Below are 24,799 nucleotides of genomic sequence, written 5' to 3'. Positions count from 1 at the left end.
CAGTTTAGCACTGATTGAATGAAAACACATCTGTTGGTATCAGCAGACTCAGAATAACTGTTGTGAAAAATGTATTCTGTATTAATCTATGTTAACTGCTATAACCATTCTAGTATGATAATGTTAAAAGGTCTTATATGAATATAAACAAAACAATACTCAAGTATCAGAGGGGTAGCCGTGTTAGTCTGAATCCACAAAAACAACGAAGAGTCCAGTGGCGCCTTAATGACTAACAGATTTATTTGGGCATAAGCTTTCGTGGGTAAAAAACCATTTCTTCAGATGCATCAAATAATACAGTGGCGATGAGATTGAGGCCTTGAATGACATTCTGCTTTACACTACTTAGATATTTTTAGCCTATATTCTGTATTTTCTGATGGTTAATAAAATATTTTAGTATGTAAACACAAAGCCTTGAACACGATGTACACAATTGAAAATGTTAATAGATTTTGTGGGCTATTGTGAAGAGAAGTTTACTAAATCTCTTTTTTCATCAGAGAAATTCCTGGAGATTTTGGTATTTATTAGGAGTAATATTGCTACCAAGATGAGAGAGGATATTCACATGATAAAATAAAAGGACTAATTTGTTCTTTATTCACCTTGATAGGTGGCCAGTTTTGCGCTAAGTCACTAGCTCAGGCAACCCTGTGTCCTGTTAGGTAGCCATGGAGTAATTCAGTATATGATAGGCAAATTAAGGCAATTAGTGGCACAATTTAAGGCTGGCATAATTTAAGCTACCTGCACACCAATGATTCCACATTAGTTAACATACAGAAAAAAAAAAGGTCTAGAGGTCATGGCTACTACAATGAAGACACACAAATTCACAGCAGTGGTTGAAAAAGCAAACTAGATACTAGGATGTATTGTGAAGGGGGTAGAGCTTAATGTGGACCATATTATGCTGCCATTATATTAATCAGTGATTCAGCCTCATCCTCTAACCTCAATTACCAAGTTCACTTTCAGTCAGGTTTCTTTAAGAAAGAAAGCAGTAATGCATGATGTGCAGAGAAAGGAAAGAAAAGTGGTTAGTGTTAGTAGGCCAGATCTTTCAGCTGCACTCTTGGTTGGATTAGGCCTTAACTTGGCCTAAACAGCTCAGGGAATATCACCTCAGTTGAAGGGTATAAAGTTTATGTAACATAAGTTTAGATCTGCCATTCCTATACATTCCAACACATTTTCATTTTTGCTTAATATGGGCGCAAAGATGGTAGAGAAATTCTTGTATAAACTGGTTTGATCTAGACTTAATTATGATTGGCTGATAAGGATTCCAACCAGTTGGCCTGATTCTCCTCTTACTTATGATAGTTTTATACTCCATTGACTGCAGTGGAGTTACTCCTGATTACACCAGTGTAAGAGGAGAATCAGGTCCAATACATATTTGTCATTTTGGTAGCTGAGATTGGAACTTAATAATTACCTGAGTAACAAAAGAATAAACAAGGAACAGAACTATTAGGATGCTAGGGCTTGATCCTACTCCCCTGGCAGTCACTGGGGCCCGACTGTGCAGTTGTTTTCACAAGCAGTCCTAGTGAAGTCTGGATGGCTTTTGCCAGTAACTGTTCAGCAGTGGAGACAAGGGGTTCACACTCTGGCCCTTGGAGTTTTTTCACTGATGTCAATAGGAAGAAGATCAAGCCTTTACTGGATAACTGCTCCCTCCTAATGTCAACCTTCTCCTTCTTTCTCCCTTCCCTTCTCTCGTCTGTTTATGACCCTAACTTGTCTCATGTTACCTTTATTTCAAGGTGAAGGACAATGTCTTAATTTGTTTTGGGAGACACCAAGCACACTCCATGCACTACAGAAATATAACATTGTAATAAGAATAGTATTCTCCCCTTTATGATGTTCCCAAAGGAAAGGAAAAATAGGGAAAAGCTTGCTCAGATTTTGCTGGACAATTTGTTTTTCTAACTGGACACTTACGAAGAATTTGCTTTGTGGTTCACTGGAGCACAGAACAATTGCATCCTCTGAGCCAGTCAGAATGTGGCTTTCTAACAGTGATACAGTGAGCAGCTGTCATTCCACTATACTCACTGTCAGAGTTAGCTAGTTTGAACTGAGTGGTTAGATCTCTAGCTCCTTTGTCTAGCTCATTCGTACCGAATCATTTTAAAAGAAAATAAATAGGCACTGGCATAGGTGGTTGTGGCTGAACTAGTGTGGAAATATGTTCAGCAAACTAAAGAACTATGGGCGATTCATAGTATTTTGTTCACTCAAAAAAGTGCCTGTTTTCAGAGAATGTGTCACTAAGGTACATGAAATTTTCAAGCAAAACTGGAAACAAAAAAACGTCTACATGATAATTGGTCCATTTTCCAAGCAAATCTGATTTTCACAGAGGAAGCATTCTTGGGTTTGTGTTGTGCTATGAAGAAAATAGCCTTTTAATTGAAACCATAAATTAAGCAAAATTTAGAGTCTGAAATCAGGAAATCTGACCTAAATGTTAATGCAAAATTCTGAAAAATAGAAGCTAATGGTGTTTTTGTCACCAGCTGCGATATAAATTATGAGCCATGTCTACACAGTGTTTATAATACAGCAAAGAGCTTTAATCTGGTTTAGGGTTCTATATAGTTAACATTTTGGGCTTGAACTAGTTCTCAATAGAATTCTAAGGGAGTGTTAGGATGGATTTTAGTGGGACCAGGATTGGGCCTTCTTATTCCATTCAAAAAGTCAGCTCATGCACCCTTGATCTGAACATGGATGGAACCCTCTGTGCCTGGATCTCCCCACTCCCAGGGTGCAGTGAGTGTTTGCTGGGAGAGGGAGCCACCTCTACCGAAACATCCTTTTTCCCCACAGGGCCTTGAAGAGCGTGTTTCAAATGGTGGTGTCTGTGAGAGGGGGGAGGCATGGGAAGGCTGGCAGAGAGTGGCAAACTACACATTGGGTGGGGCAGGGCCAATGGGTTACACAGTTTCCCTTCTCTTCCCCATGGAAGTTATCTGGGAAAGGTAATAGAGCTTGGGCCTGTATTATCTTTCCCACAGAGCCTCTTCCTCAGTGGTCATGAGGACAGCCATGGCTGGCAGAGCCCATGCAGTGTGTCTTGTCTGGAACCACGCTATCAAGAACAGGGCAGGCAGACAGTGGGGCTTCAAAGCTGGTGCAGAGGCACAGCGTGTCTCAGTGCAATGGCTCTGACCCTCTGCAGATCAAAGGTTCGTGATAGGACCCCAGAACTCAGTATGTGGAACTGGGGTGAACCCTGCCCTCCTGACTGAATGGTGTTGGAGCTGCTCCGTGAGGAAATCCTCCAGGAGTGAGTGATCCAGCTCGGTGTACACTGCAGCACATTTGTAGTAGCAGCAGTGGATAATTCCAAAATATTGGCTTTACAGAAAGGCATTTTCCTGCTTGATTAGTTTTTATTTGAAGTCTCCAAGCCTCCGAAGATCAAACAAAAGCTGTGCTCTTGTGAAATGTTTCTCCCCAAACTACAGTGGTTTCAGACGATTCCACTATTGATTCAGTTCAGCTCTGGTGGAAGAGCCCTCCTTCAGAAAAGCCACTCACTGCTTCTACCAGCACTTGACTTCTGCAGGTTTCTTCAGTCCCCAGGCCTGTAATGTGTTTATTTTCAGTTCAAGTTAAATAATCATAAAATAATAGAAAAAAATCTTCAAGAATAGGCGTCTGTATTCCAGCTAAATTAATACAACAGCTCCACCTTTAAAAGCATTCTAAAAGAGCCTCACCACTCTTCCCTCCTTTCATCTTTTCAGTCCAAGCTGTCTTCCTTACATCTCAGCTGTGAGAGGCACAACATGCTGCTCTCTGAGGAAAGAGAATCTCAGCTTCAGGGAAGAGCTAGCTGCTAAATCAAACACATACATCTGAAAAGAAGCGACTCTGTACTTCTTTGGAGTAAATAACAGTGATCGTGGTTATCTTTTGAATTACAATTGGAAACTGTGTCCCCAGCCAATATAGCAGCAACAAAGATTCTAGAAAATACCACTAGCTATCTCGGAACACTTCACTTTCCTAAAAATTTGGGGTTAGATTTACATACTCGTTGGACTCTATTATACATGCAGCCCCTTCCATCCTTGGGGCTGGCAGAGCCCTTTCTGCATGCTGAGGAAATCTGTGCTGTGGGGTGTGGAAATAGAGTCATAGAGGAGGATGAATGGATGGTAGGAATACCCATCATCCCCCCCACCCTGGCCTCACAGACGTAACATGGAAATGATGATATAATCCTAGGCTCCATCACTTTTTCTGTGGAGCTCCAGTCTAGGGATGCAATGGAGTTGGGTTGCTGGAGAGCTGGGTGCCAGGGCAGAGATACAGAGGCTCAGTGTAAAATGGCAAGGTTTTTGAATGGTTTTCTACACACAATGGAGTCTCTGTGAGAGAATCATTATAGAGATTTCCATGCAAAAAGCCCCCTTGGGTGGGTTTTACTTTGAGTGGGGAGAATCTACCCTCTATCTTTTGTTATTATGCCAAAGAAAATAAAAGAAATGTAATTCTTTTATGAAGTTTAATTATTTAACAGATCACTCTTTCATGTTACTTTCCTTCTACTATTATGTTCCTTTCTGTTTAAAATACATGTGATTTGCATTAATTTAAAAACCTGTTTTAAAAACAAACTGTCAAAAAGAGTGTGCTATTGCAGCAAGGTGCACACACTGGTTCAGTAGTGCTGCAAGACTACTTTTTGTCTCATGCTTAACAAATGAAGATATATCACTATGAACTCACCCTCTGGCACCATTTCTGATATCACAGAGGACTTATGCTGCTACTAAAGGAGTTATCCCTGATTTACCGTCATCTAAGTGACAGCAGAAAGAGGCCCCCTGTCTGTTGTGTTATTGCATACATAGGAGGTGATCTAGAATGAAATGCAAGATAGGGAAATATCTGCATGACAGGCCTTAGGTGCTTTGTTGCCCATGTCAGAAAACATTTTCGGTGGCCCCTCCTGCATCAACCCAAAATGCACAAGCAAAACACAACAACTAGAAAAAGCTAACACACCAGGGATTTGGCATCCCTGAATGTGATCCTTTGGCACCCCTAAATGTTGGCAGTCAGGGTGGCTGCACCAATTGCCTGCCCCAAAGGCTACCCTGAATATGCTCTAAATGTTCTAAAAATAGTGGTGACAAAATATGCAGAGATTAGCTTTCAAAACCATATGTGCACACTGTCTTTTTTTGCCCACACAGCTACATGTTCTGCATGTGCAATTATTTTTTGCAGTTACAACGTAGGCACTTATTTAAAAAGAATTGGCTCAAAATACCATATTCATGTTATACCAACAATTTAAAAAATACAGACATTGACTAATTTTCTCCCCCAGTTACGTTCAGTTTTTAATCCATCGATTTAATTTTTCAGAAGAAGTTTCTAAAATTGCATGGAGAGGTATGAATGTCCAAATATTTGGCGAGCACTTTTTCAAGAGCAAGCTGTAGTTTGAGCTAGAACGATTTGGGAAGTTATGCACACAATTGAATAGGTTGACATCTGTTGTAATTGCTACTCATTTTGCCCAGGCAAATGCAGTTTTTGTGTACAAATTAATTTATCCACCTACAATTACTTGATTATGAGAATTTATGTGCTCAGATATTTAGGCATTGAAAACCACACATTCAACTATAGTTAAGGCTAGACCATTGGCCCCACAGTGAACAAAATATCTAAAATATTCTGCATGTCATTTCTTTACTTTTTCAGATAGAAGAGTTTCGAAGACTGAGGACACACGTTAAAGGTGCAGAACTTTTAGAAGGCTGTGATGGGATATTAGGAGATAACTTTAGACCAACTCAGCCACTTAGCGACAGAGTCATCAGGGCTGCATTCCAGTAGCAGAAATAAAAACAACAATGAAAACAAAGCTTTATTCAGGTAAGTGAAAGTTCAGCAGAAAAACAAAATTGGAAAATAAGTCTATTCAAACAATTTTCATGATAGAGATTGTGTTTTAGGAGACAATTTTTTAGACAAATGCCCTGGGTAACCCATGTACTTTGAACCTTGCATTATTTTAATTTTTCATCTGATACCACAATATGTTTTGCCTTTATCTGCACTCCCAAACACCTTGTAATAATTAGGTTCAATATAGGCTCTGTCCAATACTCAGTAAAGTCAACTGGAGTCTTTTCATCGATTTTAGTGAACATTGGATTGGGCCCTGTTAGGGCATTTGGTTTCCTGTGACAAAAAGTGTGCTAAACCTGAGCACAAGTGAGATTTGCCTAGTGATATGGATGCGTTGGCTGATATTTACATTTTGTATTTTTAGGACTTCAGTCACCAATGAGTCGTTTTAGTGTTACAGAGCTCCACTCCATGAGACTGATAAAGATGGAAGAAAATGATCCCATCTCAAAGGAGGATTGTTTCATTTGGATCTCCTCTGTCCTCTGTTAAAATGTTACTTTTTTACTCCAAAAGCTGCATGTTTAGTTAGGCACAGCCAATGCATGCAGAAGAGGATGCTGAATATTTGGCCTTTTCATGGCTAATGTTAATCTGTTGTTCCATTAATCAGAGTATTTATGATTGTTTCTTGCCTCAGTAATGTTTTTAGCTTCCACTGGCTTGAAGAACAAGAAGTAAAAGATGACTTTGGGTCCCATGCATAGATGCAAATACACATTTGAACCTTCACTATCCACATGTCAGTTAATCAAAACTCCCACAGTCTTTTTCTCCTGACCTTACATTTAAAAATCCCTCAATATTCCAGCATAATTCACCAACTCCCATTACACTTAGATAATCAGTGTAATACACAGCAGCCTGGTGATGGGATATACTAACACTGAATAAAAGAGAACTTACCATGCAGACAATAGGATCAGCCCCAACTTGGTAACCAATGTTATTATTTAACAGCCCTCTAACTTTGTCAAGAAAATGGACCAGATGCACAAGCTACTCACTTGCTCTCTGTAATGGCTGATGATGCAAAATACGTAGACATATCTCCACAGCTGCAATGATCAACACACTCCCCCAACACACGTACATTTCAGGATCCATGGGTCTTACACATACCTGTCACAATAATGTGATGTACCTCATCCAGTCGGTGAAATGAGACAATCACAATTTTTCTTGAATGAACTTACACAGAAAAATGATAAAAGACAAAAACACCATATCACCCACGGCCAAACACTTTTCACAAAGTGATCACTTCATCTCTGACCTCTCAGGCCACAAAGGAAACCCGAACAACACTTTCAAAAGGTGAGTCTGGGAGCTTAAATTCATAACTTTGCTAGACACTAAAAATCATGGACTCAGTAAAGATATCAGGTTTATGCCTCATTACAACAATCGGTAACCCACTAACCCTCTTTTGTCCTATGACTGCAGAGGTATTAACTGCCCTCTTCACCTTGAATGGTCTCTAGCAACTTGTGTTAACTCCTTACGCTTAACTATTTGTATTTAGCTGTGACACTCTGAGTACCTTTCCCATATCTGAAGCAGAGCTCTGTGTAAACTCAAAAGCTTGTGTCTCTCAACAACAGAAATTGGTTCAATAAAAGATATTATCTCGCCCACATTGCCTCTCTAATATCCTGGGACCAACACAGCTACAACAACACTGCAAACAAAGAGAAAAACTAATGACATTCTGCTCAGCCACGAAGAAAAGTTTTCACCCTGGGCAAATGGATGAGTAGAACATCTATAATATTTCTCTAGCCCTGGAGTGTCTGAGTGTTGTACCAAAATAAACTTCAACTAAATACTACAAGAGCAATTAGACCACAGTTATCCAATAAACTGCTCAGCTCTGCAGGAAGAATCCAAATACATAAAAGCAACAATTTCCTTAGCTCCAGGCCCCTTTAGAACCACTTGTTAAAAAGAAAACAAGCACATATTGATCCTCACTTGGAAGAATGCCACCATTTGGTTTGGTATCCATAGAGGGGAGAGTACTTCAGAATCCTGCTGGAGTGTGAAATCTTAGCCTGATTAATTCAATGGCAAAAATCCCCCTTGACTTCAGTGGAATCAGGATTTCATCCCTCACCTTTATGAGATTATGTTTTGCGGTCCAGTTCCCAATCTTGATTGGCATAACAAGTGGTCAGACAGAAGATGGTCCCTCAGATAGATGGGTAACTTGAAATGATCAGAAAATGGAGCCATTAAAACCAATGGGTTATAAATGGTCTCTCGTAGTGTAGTAATCCTTTATATAGAGATAATATGAATGACAGAAACTGTTAAATAGGCTAGTGCAGTGGCCTAGCATTCTGGTGAAGGGCTTTAATAAATCCTTAAAAACATTTTCTAGGTAAGTACTTACCATGTGTTTCATACCTGTGTTATGTACTGGCTGCACGGATTTTAACAGTGAAAATGAAATACTGGTCTCTCTGTCAGCATTGCCTCCACACTCCTATATTTAATTTTTGGATACATCCCTATGCCCACTGAAACCTTAATTACATGGGCCTCTGCAGTCACAAAATGTCATAATTTTAATCTTGAAATGGGTGATTCAAATCAACTTGTCTCCTGTAGAAAAATTACTTAGGAAAATCACAGCAATATTTAACTACATTTTTTTCCTCTGTGAGTGAATAATGCCCTAAAGCCATTGCAGGTAATCCAGGTCTCCGAAACAGTGAAATTACTTTACATGCTGACTTTGAATTTTAAGCATGAAAGAGTTTCTTTTATAACTGTTGGAAGTGAAATGTGAAAATGTCCCCCTTTGCCTTTGTGTTTGAAATTTTATTACATTTGTCAACACCTACAAATAATGGTTTTAAATAATCAGATTTGCCTTGGCCTTGCCTCACAAAATAACTTGCAGTTTCAATTTCCAAATGATGGATTTTTATATGTAAAATGCTAGTATTCGCTGTCGGGCTATGCTAGTTAAGGACTCTACAGTACTGAGAAAGATCTGTGGCTCTGGGTATTTTATAAGTCTACAGAAGACAGGGATCTCGGCTCTACACCTGATTGAATTATTTATCAGAAACTCACTTTGCCAAGGGCAGTCTTCTTTTTAGTTTTGGATGCATTAGTGCAGATAGCATCAAGCTAATCAAGGGGGAAGAGTACATCCTCACTGTTGAGTTCATCTCTGAGGAACTCAGAGTATGATTTATGAAGGCTTAAAACTGCCCCTTCACAGTCCAGCCTTGATCACCCGTGTCTAGAGAAAAGAGTTTCCTTTCTTCTTCCCCTCTTCTCACTTCTGTGTTCACTTTGTAGAGTGTTCCTAGCACTGTCCTCATTGGTGGGAGGGATTGAGGGACTGTAGCCTCAGGGATCCATGGGGAAGGCAACTACCCTTCTATGTAGAGCAATCACATTAGGATGGCTAATGCTCTGCATTTTCTTCTCAATGACAGTGTAGTGTCAATAAGAACTTTGTTGACACTGGCTGGATCCTCCTGTGAATTTTATTAAAGCCAATCAGAAAATGGATTTAATGTCTCATGAAAAATTTGGCAATTTGGGGAAAAAAGCATCCAAAATTGGGAGGAAAAGACAAAAATGTCAACATTTGAATTTTTTTTTCTTTTCAGGTTAATCAAAATGTTTCATTGTGATTTTTACCCTATTTATTTTTATACAAAATAAAGTACATTGCTAAACAAAAAGACATTTGAAATAAAAAAATGAAAATGTTCATTCTGAAAACATCAAAACAGGACGTTTTGACCTTTTCAAAACTGTTTTTCTCCAAAACCATTTTTGTCAAAATCTAAGCAATTTGGCAAAAAAAAAATCAGTTTTCTTACACAGCATTTTCCAACAGAAAAATGTTTTCCCAAAAGCTTTGGACCAGCTCTACTTAATAGCAGCTGTGGCATTCAAAGCTCCCACCGGAAAAGAACAGCGAATGATGCCAGTGATAGCACCAGCTCTTGTATTGCCCATCTCTTTGAGCCACCTCTAGCCCCAGTAATCTACATAATGGCCAGGGAGGGAGTGCTCCCTCCCTTCGCAGGAAGGTTACTTTTTGGAGGGTCACTTCCGCTCATATATATTTCTGGTTTTATTATGCCTTGCCTTAGCTACTATATCTATAAAGGCTGGCAGACTCTGTGCACACAAAGTTATCAGTATTCCTATGAGTAGGTGAGCTGACCATTTTCTCCTATTATTCAAGTTAGCATGGTTTGGCAGCAGGCTTGCTGCCACTGAGTATGGAGGCCGCCTCCAGTAACATCAGAATTCCCCCTGACTTCACCAGTCTATCGGGGAAGGAGGAACCAAATGATTCCGGCAAATGTATTGTGTAGTGAGGAAGAGAAGAGGATGCTTGAAAGGTTTCATTGTTTCCTAGTGAATCAGGATGTGGGCTTTGTGTATGCCACATTCATACATTTGCAGAACATCTGCTTCTCAACATTGCCTGAAATCTTTGCAGAACTGAGCAACGCTCTAGGTGATTATCATCAAATGATGTGTTATCCATTGATGGCAATATATGGTAGTGGATTTAATGAGCTACAAAAATTGAAGGAAGAGGTGATATAGAGAACATATTTCTGGGTAGAGTGTTTTCATTCAAAGTTTAAACAAATGAGTCATTTCTTTTGCAGTTGCCTTCTAGTCTCAACAATCCACTAGCATCTCTATGAAGTTAAAATTACCCAGGTAGCGTTTTCCCTCATTGCTAGCAGTCTGACATCTCAACTACTGAGTTAACACCAGTACCTGATAGTGTTAATATCTGAGCTCAGGGTTTATTATGTGATGTTGCTGAAGCTGGGTCCCCTCTTCTGAACTACCATTACCCATGTGTAGACGTGTGGACTCACCCCTGCAGCACCTCCTGCTGGTCTCTCAGGGAATTAGCTCTTTTACCAGCCAGGAGCGCCCTCTGCAGGCCAATGATCCACCTGTCCTCTGGCCCCTGTGTCCCTCCCTGGACCTCAGTGCCCCTTTTAGCTGGAGTGCTGCTCCCTAGTAGTAATCCCTTCAGTCTTGGGGTCTCCCTTCCCTGGGGAACCCCCACCCACTATTCCCACCTCATCTCAGTATATGGCTACTGCCAGTCATTTTCTAGCCCCCACACCCTGGGGCAGACTGCAGTATCAGCCTACTCATCACTAGCAAGGTTAGGTTTGGACCTGCTGCCTTTGCCTACCTCTGGGCTGCCCTCTGCAACCCCCAGTACCCCTTGGCCTTCTGCTAGGCCGCAGCCTGGGGCTTTCCACGCTGGAGTTCCCCAGCTCCTCTGCCTTTCCCCAGCCCTGCTCCAGTCAGGTACCCTGTCTCTAGCTCCCTGCAGCCACGCCCTTCTCCTTCTACAGCCAGAGGGAGATTGTTTGGGCCTCTGGCTCACAGACTTTTATAGGGGCCAGCTGGGCCTGATTGGGGTGTGGCTCAGCTGCAGCCACTTCCCAATCAACCCAGTTTAGCAGCTCCTAGTCACAACTTTCCCTCAGGGCTGTTTTAAGCCCTTCAGGGCAGGAGTGGGGTAACCAACTCATTACACCATGAGAAAAGAAGTTGCTGCAGGGGTTTTCAAATAATTGAGGTGAAGCCATATTGTCAACATGACCATAGTAGAGCCAGATCTCTTACACACTAGTACCTGCCTCTCTTAGAGCTGGTGGTGACAGGTTGCCCTGCTCCCCCATTACACACACATATCCCAGAAGGCTTGTTTCCATTTCCAGTCTCTCTCAGACCACACCAACCACCTGAAACACAGCTAGTGCAGGAAAAGCTCATTGCAGTATATTTATCCTATGACATGCAAGACTTTACAAAAAATCCACAGATTTCAATAAAACTTTTATTCGAAAAATCATTTTGGGGCAAATACCACACAAGCAGTTTTCAGCTCAATAGCAATTCATTTCAGGAAGTTCTGAGCAACTGAAAACAGGAGCAGTGTTGTGAACCTTTATGCCCGATATCGCAAATCTTGCAATATATGGTGTTTTTCCAAGAGTCTCCTCTGCTGAAATGCAATTGTTACCCGGTAATCTCAGCTGTCTTTAGAAAAAAGTATATTACCAGCTTCCATAGGTGCTGAGAAAAGTGACAAACTGTGAACTGTAAATGCTGCAACACTAGAAGGCAAATAAAAAAACCCTCATATTTATTATTTTTTAAAACACACATTTTTATAATGTCATTTGGGGCCTGACTCACGATTTTTGAATGTGTGAGTCTTACACACAAATGATCTAACACAGAAATGGGCTAATATTTATTTAATGTGCAGATAGGTGCTTTTTCAATAGTGTATTTTTGACTGGAGATTGCATTGTGTATAATTTCCTATGGATCTATTATCCTTTATTTTCATAATAATCTTCAATATTTTGTCAACCACTGACTTGATAGACATGCTTTTTGCTCTGCTTTTGCTCTACAGTATCAATGCGGCCTCCTTGAATACGCAGTAAGGGTATGTCTACACTGCAGCTGGGAGCAAGCTTCCCAGCCCAGGTTGTCAGACATAGTCTAGCTCTACTCAAGCTAGTGCACTAACAATACCAGAGTACGTGGGGGGTAGCATGAGCTACAGCTTGGGCTAGTTACCTGAGTATAAACCCAACCAGACCTCTGGGTACATATTTGAGCAGCTAGACTGAGTCGCCACCTGTGCCATCACCAGTTACAGTGTAGACCGGGGTGGGCAATAGTTTTTGCAGGGGGGGCCACTCCATGAGTTTTGGTCAGTTGTCACGGGCCACACATTTCTACTATATTAACAGAGTGGGTGCGGGGTCTGGGAGGAAGTTTGGGTGCATGAGGGAGCTCCGGGCTGGTGCAGAGTGTTGGGGTGGAGGGAGAGGGTGAAGGGTGTGGGCTCTGGGAGGGAGTTTGGCGCAGGAGAGGGCTCTGGACTGGGGCAGGGGATTGGGGTGCAGGGTCAAGGAGGGAATTTGGGTGCAGGAGGGAGCTCCAGGCTGGTACACAGTGTTGGGGTGCAGGGATAGGGTGAGGGGTATAGGCTCTGGGAGGGAGTTTGGTGCAGGAGGGGGCTCTGGGCTGGGATAGAGGATTGGAGTGCAGGAGGGGGTGCAGGGTCTGGGAGGGAGTTTGGGTGCAGAAAGGGGTTCTGACCTGGGGTGGGAGGTTGGGGTGTGGGAGGGGGTGCAAGGTGCAGTCTGTAGCCAGGAGGCGCTTACCACAGGCGATTCCTGGCCGGTGGCACAGCAGGGCTCAGACAGGTTGCCTGCATGCCATGGCCCCACGCTGCTCCCAGAAGCAGCTGGCTGCTGCTGGCACATTTCTGCACACCCCTGGGGTGAGGGGGGCATCAGGTCTCCGTGTGCTGCCCGCACCCACAAGCACTGCCCCCCAGCTCTCATTGGCTAGTTTCCATCCAGTGGGAGCTGTGAGGATGGTATTGGGGCCAGAGGCAGCATGCGGCGCCACCTTCCCCCACCATGGGCGCTCAGAGACATGCCAGCAGCAGTCAGCTGCTTCTGGGAGTGGCGTGGAGCCATGGCAGGGGGACAGCTGCCTAATCACCCTGCTGCACCGCAGAACTTTTAGTGGCCCGGACTCGGTGATCATGAGGGGGCAAAGGAGGCTGGACAGAAATGTTAGTCATGGAGGGCTGGACAGAAATGTTAGACAAGCTGAATCCGACCCACGGGCCATATTTTGCCCATATTTTGCCCCTTTGTTGTGGATCCTGAAGGTGCTGAACTTTCTAGACCTGAACTAAAAAAGAGCCACCGTGGCTTAACAACCATGTAAAAGCAGCAGTAGAGATAAAAAGACTTCCTTTAAAAAGTGGAAGTCAAATCCTAGTGAGGCAAATAGAAAGGAGCATAAACACTGCCGAATTAAGTGCAAGAGTGTAATAAGAAAAGCCAAAGAGGAGTTTGAAGAACGGCTAGCCAAAAACTCCAAAGGTAATAACAAAATGTTTTTTAAGTACATCAGAAGCAGGAAACCTGCTAAACAACCAGTGGGGCTGTCATAAATAGATAGCTAAGGGTTAATGTTGGCTGGTGGCAGCGATATCAGATCTAAGCTGGTCATTAAGCTTAGAGGGTTCATGCTAGCTTCTCAGTTTATGAACGCTAAGGTTCAAATCTGAGTAAAGATGATAAAGTCATTGCAGAGAAACTAAATGGATTCTTTGCTTCAGTCTTCACGGCTGAGGATGTTAGGGAGATTCCCAAACCTGAGCTGGCTTTTGTAGGTGACAAATCTGAGGAACTGTCACAGATTGAAGTGTCACTAGAGGAGGTTTGGAATTAATTGATAAACTCAACATTAACAAGTCACCGGGACCAGATGGCATTCACCCAGAGTTCTGAAAGAACTCAAATGTGAAGTTGCGGAACTATTAACTAAGGTTTGTAACCTGTCCTTTAAATCGGCTTCAGTACCCAATGACTGGAAGTTAGCTAATGTAACGCCAATATTTAAAAGGGCTCTAGAGGTGATCCCGGCAATTACAGACCGGTAAGTCTAACGTCGGTACTGGGCAAATTAGTCGAAACAATAGTTAAGAATAAAATTGTCAGACACATAGAAAAACATAAACTGTTGAGCAATAGTCAACATGGTTTCTGTAAAGGGAAATCGTGTCTTACTAATCTATTAGAGTTCTTTGAAGGGGTCAACAAACATGTGGACAAGGGGGATCCAGTGGACATAGTGTACTTAGATTTCCAGAAAGCCTTTGACAAGGTCCCTCACCAAAGGCTCTTACGTAAATTAAGCTGTCATGGGATAAAAGGAAGGTCCTTTCATGGACTGAGAACTGGTTAAAAGACAGGGAACAAAGGGTAGGAATTAATGGTAAATTCTCAGAATGGAGAGGGGTAACTAGTGGTGTTCCCCAAGGGTCAGTCCTAGGACCAATCCTATTCAATTTATTCATAAATGATCTGGAGAAAGGGGTAAACAGTGAGGTGGCAAAGTTTGCAGATGATACTAAACTACTCAAGATAGTTAAGACCAAAGCAGATTGTGAAGAACTTCAAAAAAAAGATCTCACAAAACTAAGTGATTGGGCAACAAAATGGCAAATGAAAATTTAATGTGGATAAATGTAAAGTAATGCACATTGGAAAAAATAACCCCAACTATACATACAATATGATGGGGCTAATTTAGCTACAACGAGTCAGGAAAAAGATCTTGGAGTCATCGTGGATAGTTCTCTGAAGATGTCCACGCAGTGTGCAGAGGCGGTCAAAAAAGCAAACAGGATGTTAGGAATCATTAAAAAGGGGATAGAGAATAAGACTGAGAATATATTATTGCCCTTATAAATCCATGGTACGCCCACATCTCGAATACTGTGTACAGATGTGGTCTCCTCATCTCAAAAAAGATATACTGGCACTAGAAAAGGTTCAGAAAAGGGCAACTAAATGATTAGGGGTTTGGAGAGGGTCCCATATGAGGAAGATTAAAGAGGCTAGGACTTTCAGCTTGGAAAAGAGGAGACTAAGGGGGGATATGATAGAGGTATATAAAATCATGAGTGATGTGGAGAAAGTGGATAAGGAAAAGTTATTTACTTATTCCCATAATACAAGAACTAGGGGTCACCAAATGAAATTAATAGGCAGCAGGTTTAAACAAATAAAAGGAAGTTCTTCTTCACACAGCGCACAGTCAACTTGTGGAACTCCTTACCTGAGGAGGTTGTGAAGGCTAGGACTATAACAGGGTTTAAAAGAGAACTGGATAAATTCATGGAGGTTAAGTCTTCACTCCCTCTGGGGCACCTGGCATTGGCCACTGTCAGTAGACAGATACTGGGCTAGATGGACCTTTGGTCTGACCCAGTACAGCTGCTCTTATGTTCTTATATTCTTTAAGGTCTTTAAGCAGGTTTCCCACTTCAAACTTTTGCATTCAGTGGAAAGTTAGACACATTTTTAAGTACCTTGCAGAACTGGGGTTCAGTCCTGTGCACACTGTAGTTAATGACAGACCTCCCATAAACCTAGATGGTGCAAGATGAGGCCAGGAGTGCCTGATCTAAAGGCCATGTATCTTTCCATTGACTGCAATGGGATCAGGCCCTAAGTTCATGTGCTAAAAAATTGTTACGGGAAAAATATTTGCAGATGTAAGAATTAATTCAGTTAAAAGTATCTTATTTTTATATTGTAGCCCTAAATCAAATAGATTTTTTTCAGATATAATGACACTTTTTCCTCCAAGTCACAGTCTATGCTGATTTTTATGGATGATTTAAAAGTTTCTGAAAACACGATTTACGATGGAACTGCTGATGTACTCAGCCTTAACTAATACTAAATGTGTCAATAACTGAATGTCCAATGTACATCAGCCTTTATTGCAGTAACAGAAAGTAACTCGGATTATAAATAATTTGATCAATAAAATCACTAGTGTTTCAAACTATGGAATGGAAGTGGTAGGAAAAATAAATAATAGATGTTAAAATATCATTGGGTGAAATTACGCTTGGCCTTCTGATGGCTGCACAGGAGAGCAGGGAATAGAGTAACTTGGTGTGGGGAGGAGTAGGAGTTGCATGTCTGGTATTTCCCTCTCTGAGCAGGGGCATAGATTGTGTGGGGCCTTGGTGCCACTCTTAACATATTAGTCAGTAGAGTTGGCAGGATGTTGGAGTGAGGGGAGAAGACACTGTAATAGTCTACACCCAATAATCAGGTAGTGCAAATGATTCCCTTCATGAGCCAGAGAGCTGTCCTGGGGTGCTGCAACTAGACACCTCCCCGTACACAGTGGAAAGGGTCAGTGTAGCCCACAGGAATGAGCATCATATAAATAGACATGCATCCATACATTTCATATAATGTTTGTAAAGTATGTCACACCGCAAAGCATGAATGGAAACCCAGGCAAAGGATGGTACATGCAGCAATGCATTGCCATTATGAGACTGAATTAAGGAAACTATGGTTCTGTTAGTTCGTTGTTGCTGAGTAAACAACTGAGGCAGATTTCTGCAAACTTGACATTTCACAGATATTGACATTACCAATCAATAAGTATCTTTTTTCCCAGTTACTAGACACCGTTGCGGTTCTTGAGGCTCACAAAGAAGCTGCCCTGGGGAAATTCCAACACATTGGGATTTTATTCTTTCCTGTTATGTTGATGCAGAAGCTGGAACAAGCTTCCATCAGTCATTCATCACTCTGAAGTGATTACCATTCCACTCTTCTCCCTAGTTTTAAAAAATACTATCAACATGTGTTTATTCGAAATGTACAGATTGATATCTTAGAAGTGAAGAAACAGGAACATTTGCACATTTAAACCTTGTTCCATTTTTCAGTTAATGACTCCATCACAGCCATTTCAATTCCTCTTACTGTATCCACTATTTAAAAAACAAGTTAGTTTTACTGTTAAGTTTCAGGTTTAAAACAAGGCAGGACTGTGTATTGCCAAAATCTAATGTTGGGTTTCCTCCTTTTGCAAAGACTGCTGTATGGGGCTAAGCTCTCTGGCCCCATTTCAGCAAAGTACTTGAACATACACTTACATCTGAGCACAGCACTAGTCCCACTGAAGTCAACAGGACAACCTACATGCTTATGTAACTCACACACCTCCTGGGTGTGGTGCTCTGTCCCGTCTAGTGGCACTGAGACCACTTAGAGATTAATGAGTCTGCTCTACAGCCTTAGCTAAGGGCCATATGGCTTTTAGGTCATGCAGTAAAGGTTCATGCACTAAGCTCCAGAGGTTCCAGGTTCATCCCACCCACTGATAACCAGGGTCTGTCAGCATTACACTTACACTGTGTGTGCTTAAATATGTGTTGGATTCAAGGCCAGCTCCAGGCACCAGCTGACCAAGCACATGCTTGGAGCGGCACTTTGTAAGGAGTGGGCAATCTTCGGGTGGCGGGGCAGTGCTGTAGTGGGGTGGGGGGCGTTGTTTTTTTTGGTTCGGTGGAGCAGTGCTTGAGTTTTTTTTGGTTGTTGTTTCGGCAGGGTGGCACTTGGGGGGGTGTTTTGGTGGGGCAGGGCAGCTCTTGAGGGGATGATGTTACAGAGGGGCAGTGTTTGAGGGGGGTTGTTTCAGCAGGGCAGTGCTTGGAGGGGTAGTTACAGTGCGGCGGGGCAGCACTCGGAGGGGTGTTTCGGAGGGGCAGAGCTGGGGGGGTTGTTACAGCGGGGCGGCGTGGCACTCGGGGAGGCTGTTACAGTGGCGCAACACTTGGGGAGTGGTTTTGGCAGGATGGGGCAGAGCTGGGGGGGTTGTTACAGTGCTTTCTTTCTTTCTTTGCTTGAAGTGGCAAAAAAGTTAGAGCTGGCCCTGACTGGATCCAGTACTATTCAATATCTTCATTAATGACTTGGATATTAAAGTAGAGTGAATACATAACATTTGTGGATAACACCAAGCTGGGAGGGGTTGCAAGCACTTTGGAGGACAGGATTAGAACACAAAATGATCTTGATACGTTGGAGGATTGATCTGAAATCAATAAGATGAAATTCAGTACAGGCAAGTACAAAGTTCTACACTTAGGAAGGAAAAAATATCAAATGTATAAATACAGAATGGGGAATAACTGGGTAGACAGAAATACCACAGAAAAGGATCTTGCAGAGACAGTGGATCACGTATTGAATGTGAGTCAACTGTGATGCTGTTGGGAAATGGCAAATATCATTTTGGGATGTATTAACAGGAATATAAGACATGGGTAGTTTTTGTTCTGCTCTGGTTGGCACTGATAAGGCCTCAGCTGGATTACTTTGTCCGGTTTTGGTTGCCACACATTAAGAAAGTTGTGGACAAACTGGAGAGTGTCCAGAGGAGAACAACAAAAATACTAACAGATTTAGAAAAACTAACCTGTATGGAAAGGTTAACAGAACTGGGCCTGGTTAGTCCTCAGCAAAGAAGACTGAGTAGGTACATAACAGTCTTAAAATATGTAAAAGGCTGTTAGAAAGAGGAATGTTATCTGTTGTTCTCCAAGTTCACTGAGGGTATGACAAAAAGTACCAGTAATTGACAGTCTGCAGCAAATATTTAGGTTAGATATTAGGAATATTTTTCTAATGGTAAGAGTGGTTGAGCACTGGAGGTTATCTAAGTAGTTGTGGAATTTCTGTCACTGGAGGTTTCTAAAAGTAGGTTAAACGAACACCCATCAGGTATACAGCCTCAGCACAGGTGGGATGGATTAGATGACCTCTCAAGATCTCTTTCAGACTACATTTCTATGATTTTGTGTTGCTGGATCTGGGTCAGAGAGCTCAGCACTGGGTATGATCAATCCCTACGAGAAGGAGGGAGTTGTTTCTGAGCTGGAATTATATTTTCAGAATGATCACAATGATGAAATTGTCTTTGTTTAACCTGTAATTGAACTGCTTTTATAAATACCTAAATAGAGACAGGTGGAGAGATACACACATAGCACATCAAAATCTTTTGGACTATTAACAACAACAAAATATTCTGCTTTCTTTCTAAAGCTCAAAAAAATCAAGAGATAGCTAAGGGAATTGGTAACCCTTAGGTGACTAGTACATATTTTCACTTAGTTCCATGTAGACAAGAATCCACATCATAAAAACCATCATCACAGATAGCAGTAGCTGGCACATCTATTCCCAATTTCAGCAGAGAAGCCAAGAACTAAATGGACATTGATACTGTGCTACAGAGATCCTTCACATTGAGATAAAGTCAGGGCCGGCGCTTCCATTTAAGCGACCTAGGCGGTTGCCTAGGGCACCAGGATTTGGGAGGGTGGCAATTCGGAGGCAGAGGGGGGTCCTTCCGCGCTTTGGGTCGTAGTCGGCAATTCTGCGGCGGGTCCTTCACTCGCTCCGGGACCCGTTGCCGAAGTGCCCCAAAGACCGGGAGCGCGGAAGGACCCCCCTCACTGCAGAATTGCCACCAACAACCGGGAGCGTGGAAGGACCCCCGCCTAGGGCGCCAAAAACCCTGGCACCGCTCCTGGATACAGTCTCGGCAGAATAAGGTTGAAGCAGAGTAGCAGGAAGCTTAAACTGATACTGACAAAACTGTACCTGTTCTGTAAAATAGGCAGAAAACTACAAGTTATTAAATAGTTACCATAATAATATATTTATGTAGCACTTCAGCTCTCAAGGATCAAGCATTTTAGAAATGATGGACGTACATATACAAAAGTATACACACACTCACACACACACATGCACATTCAGTCCCAAGAAATCCTACAAAGTACAGTCACCTCTCAAATGACATGCAGCAACCTTTTAACACCACATGGCAACACCACACAACAGGTTAGAAGATAAGTGAAGTATACTGTGCTTTAGCCAGCTGAAACCACGGGGAGGGAGGGGGCGAATTTTAGGTAGGCTGAATGTAACTACCTGCTTGGAATTTGAACAAGACCCTGCGCTACTCTTTAATTTCTAATTCAGCACTTTCACGTGAACTAAAATTATTTCATTATAATTTATATCTTGAAAAATAAACCTGAGACAAGCAAAGAGCTATCCATTAAAAAACCCCCAACCAACACAAAAAACCCAAACAGTTGTTTGGCATGTTTAAAATAGACTTATAACTTATCATTCTAACTTTATCTCAGAGTAATAAAATACAATCTATATCAGTGGCGGGCAGCCTGTGGCCCATGGGCTGCATGCAGCCCATCAGGGTAAGCTGCTGGTGGGCTGCAAGACATTTGGCTGACATTGACCGTCTGCAGACACGGCTCCCCACACTTCCCAGTGGCTGCAGTTTGCCATTCCTGGCCAATGGGAGCTGCAGGAAGCGGTGGCCGGCATGTCCCTGTGGCATACCACTTCCTGCACTCTCATTGGCCAGGAATGGGCCTGTACAGCAGCCCTGCCAGGGGACAGAGCTGGGGTCAGTACAGGGTTCTCCTGGGAACCTTTCTCTCAAGAACCGCAGCAGGGAAATGAGCAGAACATGGGGCCGCTGGGCAGCCCCATGCTGGCAGCAACTTCAGTGTAGCTGTTGTACTGCCCCCAGTCCAGGCCCCCCGCCCCCAGCCCTTTCCTCTGGCAGGGCTGCTGTACAGGCCCCAGGCAAGAGGACTTACGAGACACAGCTGCATGGGAGGGCTGGGGGAGGTATAGCAACTGCGCTGGAGGAGTTGCTGGCATGGGGCCACCCGGCAGCCCCATGATCTTCTGCTCCTTTCGCTGGTGAGGTTCCAGAGAGCCCATATCTCCTGGGAACTGCAGCAGCAAAAGAAGCAGAACGTGGAGCTGCCAGGTGGCCCCACACCAGCAGCTCCTTTGGCGCAGCTGTAACATCCCTAGCCCCAGCCTGCAGCCCTTCCACGGAGCTGTGTCTCCAGAATCCTTCCGCCTGGGGTCTGTACAGCAGAAGTCTCCAGCGCAGTGGGAGGAGGACAAAATCCCCCTCCCCCCATGCAACATGGAATGGATGTGGATCATGGGGAGGGGATGGGGAGAGCGCAGGAATCTGGGGCTGGGGGCAGGGCAAGGAGGAGTCATGTAGTGGGTCACATAGAGAGGTCATATGGCACCCCTTTGTGTCCCTCGCATGAGTGCAGCATGCCGCCAAGAAATGATTTTTACTTCCACCACTGCCCATTTCCTATCTGAAGCCCCAGTCTTATGTTTGTGACACAAAAACTACCCTCTGGGTGGAGCATTGTGATTTCAAACAGTTTTGATCAAGATGTCTCTGTAATCTCCTAAGCAATAAATTCTTTAATGCAAGAAATGACCTTTGACATAAGAGATCAGCAGAATTGTCTAGAAAACAATGCTTTTCAGAATATGGAATAAGTTGTCAGTTGCTTTTTATGGCTATTTAAATGTGTTAATATTTACTTCTTTTGTAATTGTTTTAAACTGCGGTATTCTAATAATAGGCCCCCAAAATTTCCCAGGTAAAATGTTTACAGTTTATGGCTCTGCTCTTGCAAGCTGCTGTCTATGAACTTACCTGCATAATACCTCACTGGAATCAAAGAGACTCAATATAGGTACAGGTTTTACCCATGGAAGCAGCCTCCAGGATCAGGGGCATAAACTGAAAAGACATATTTCATCTGGGGAATTCTCTGATTATTACATACACACATTTTTCCAAACATGTTTCATACACATAAAAAAAAGCTGTTGTTTTGGCTGATAAAAATTTTGTGCAATATTTATCTCTAGTGCAAGATTTATCTAATAGAACATTACTACTTTTAATATAACATGGTAGTAAAATTATCCTTAAACAAGAATAAAGGGTAAACTTGAAACACTATTAATTAACAAAATTAACATTTTGTCACATAATACTTTACTTTACAAATATTTGCGTAATAAACACAATACAAAACCCTCACATTTATGCTTAACTAGACTCCTTACCACAAACCTTCCTTTAATACAATAGTTGCCCAAATCCCAGTTCAACTTAATTTCACTGACTTTGATTTCTGGACCAAAAGCATTAAGCTTGAAGTAGTGAAAAATGTATCATGTGTGCATTCAATTAAGGAGTAATTAGATTCTCAATCACCCTTACATCACACAAGGGATTAGCCAAGAAAGAGGAGAGATTCTACTCACTGTAGTGTATAGCACAGTTTTGTTAATTAGTTTAGCACTAATTGAGATTGAGAAAGTGTCAGTGTATCATAACGTAGGTTTGCCTACATAGAGCGGTTTTTGAGAACTGTGGTCCAGAACTTGTAAACTAAGGCTACTGATGTTTTCACTTCACTGATTTATGGATTATGCCCTAACTGCCTAATAAGCGCCTCAATAACTATGCTGACAATGCCAGGTATTTTTTAAAAATGTTGTTAGGTTATGACCCCAAGGAAGCCACAGTGAGGAGTGGGGATCCATTGCAGGGGCACCCCTAGACATTTTTCACACAGAACACACAACGGAACCACTCTCACTTTAATTTAACATAGCACCATTCAGGTTTGGCCCAGCGGTCCCTCTGTCATGATGGACGGGCCAGCAGGCCAAATGTTACTGAGTGGCATTGCAGCCTAGTGCGTCAGGTCACACCACCACTCACTGTGGGGACCCTCTCAAATAGGGGGCTTGAGGCAAACTGCTCCTTTTGCCTCCCTCCCTCCTCCTAGGGCAGTGGTATGTACCATGTGTAAGGCCACTGTGTTGTGCTGGGCACTGCATAAATGCTTGAGTTTACAATCCAAGATACATCCAGTGGTGGGAGCCCGGCGGGAGGAAAACTTGGCAAGGCTGCCATCAGGGCCATCCTTCCATTGGGCCTATCCCTAAGCTCCATGGTCCCCCTGAGACTGCGAGGAGATTGGAGAATAACCTGGAAGCATGAGGACAGTTGCCTTTGCGCCTCCTCCACATTAGCCCCTTAGCTCCCTGCAGCTCTCTCTGGCTCCTTGACAGGACAGCCACAGCATAGCCATACTGCCAGGGAATAGCTGCCCTGGGATCTTTTAGAGAACTGGGGCTCTCCAGAGAGGAGAGGGTTCTGCTTAAAAACCAACACATTCTCATAGGAACATTCACACCTTAGCATTCGGTGCTCCATGTTTATAGATTTAGATGCGGTATTTTTAACAGTAAAGTAAGGTTACTTGTCAAATACAATGAAATAGTTTATTGCTTTCACACTAGCCATTTCTGGACAGGTAAGGTGAAGAGCATCACAAGTTATTTGACTGGAAGGATATGGATGATATGTGTTTGTACAGCACCTAGCACAATGGGAACCTGATCCATGACTGAGGTCCAAGACACTGCCATGATACAAATAATAAATAATAATATTATATCCCTAGGTATGTCTATAGAATAGACCTAAATGAATCTCCTTATTAATGGAAAATTGGACTTCAGCCTGCAACATGCTGAGCAATTCCTGCAAGGTACATAGTAACCTCAAGAAACATACAATGACTGCAGGGTGCTCAGCACTTCACGCAGTTGGGCCCTGAATCGATGCTATACAGTTACATTTATTTCTCTAGTTACTGTTTGTATTATGCACATTAATAGCAGTTTTCCAGTTGGTCTGGCTGAGCAACTCACTGCTGGTACAGCATTAGGGTTGGTTTGAAGTTATGATGACGGTACTATTTTACCAGTATGCTTAAGATTTTGATATGTTCATGTAGACTTTTTTCCTTCTCTATTTAATGTTTCAGCTTCTCCTGGAAACAGAAGAGAAGGAACTGCTATAAAATTCAAATCAACAAATGCTTAATTTTTTTCAGTGGGTTTTGTGGAATACTTGCACAGAAATATCAGGCATGACTGATCTTGCTCACTTCAGTTTTTCTCCATTGCTTTCAGTGAATTTCATTCTGATTTACACTGGTGTAAGTGAGTATCAGTCCATCCTGTCATTAAAGGATACACTCTGCAACTGTCCCTACCTGCTGTCATTAAACTCCTTCAGTTTCCCCAGTCTCCCTCGCAGGACATAAACAGTCCTTCAGACCTACTGTGGAGGAATTTCAGTAACATAATTGTTTCATTCTCCTTTCAGAGAGGGGAAAGACAATGCTCCCACAGTGCTCTGGGATGAGAAATGGAAACTTTTGAGACTGCTGCTTCAGTTTAACCACAAAGCCTGTATTGTCTGCCTTCATCTAATTCAGCCTTGATAGACAGCTGTGACAGTTGGCCTGTCCACATGGTCCAGTGAAATTCTGGGAATGGGCTGTATATTAAAAAAGGAAAACACATTAAAAACCTCCCAGTCACCGCTGTTATCTTTTTACATTTTAATTATCATTATTGACATACTGCAGTTTCTGTGTTGTAGCACTCTGTAGCTGCCTACAATGCAAATAATACTAGTTTTAAGTTTGAATGTGAATATACAC

At 42.5% G+C, this 24,799-nt stretch overlaps 1 protein-coding gene across 1 annotated transcript in view; it reads left to right on the top strand.

Annotated features, from left to right (window-relative positions):
• Positions 1-7,573, top strand: part of CA8 (carbonic anhydrase 8) — a 48,007-nt gene extending 40,434 nt beyond the window's left edge. The window contains exons 8-9 of the mRNA XM_032785417.2: positions 5,749-5,922; positions 6,323-7,573. Of these exons, the coding sequence (XP_032641308.1) occupies positions 5,749-5,883 (135 nt within the window). The 3' untranslated portion in view covers positions 5,884-5,922; positions 6,323-7,573. The remainder of the gene's footprint in view (positions 1-5,748; positions 5,923-6,322) is intronic.
• The last annotated feature ends 17,226 nt before the right edge of the window (positions 7,574-24,799 follow it).

This window comes from Chelonoidis abingdonii, chromosome 2 (genome assembly GCF_003597395.2).
Source record: "Chelonoidis abingdonii isolate Lonesome George chromosome 2, CheloAbing_2.0, whole genome shotgun sequence".
Classification (NCBI taxonomy): Eukaryota; Metazoa; Chordata; order Testudines; family Testudinidae; genus Chelonoidis; species Chelonoidis abingdonii.
The sequence above is the reverse complement of the archived record's forward strand: the minus strand, read 5'-3'. Positions and strand labels throughout refer to the sequence as shown.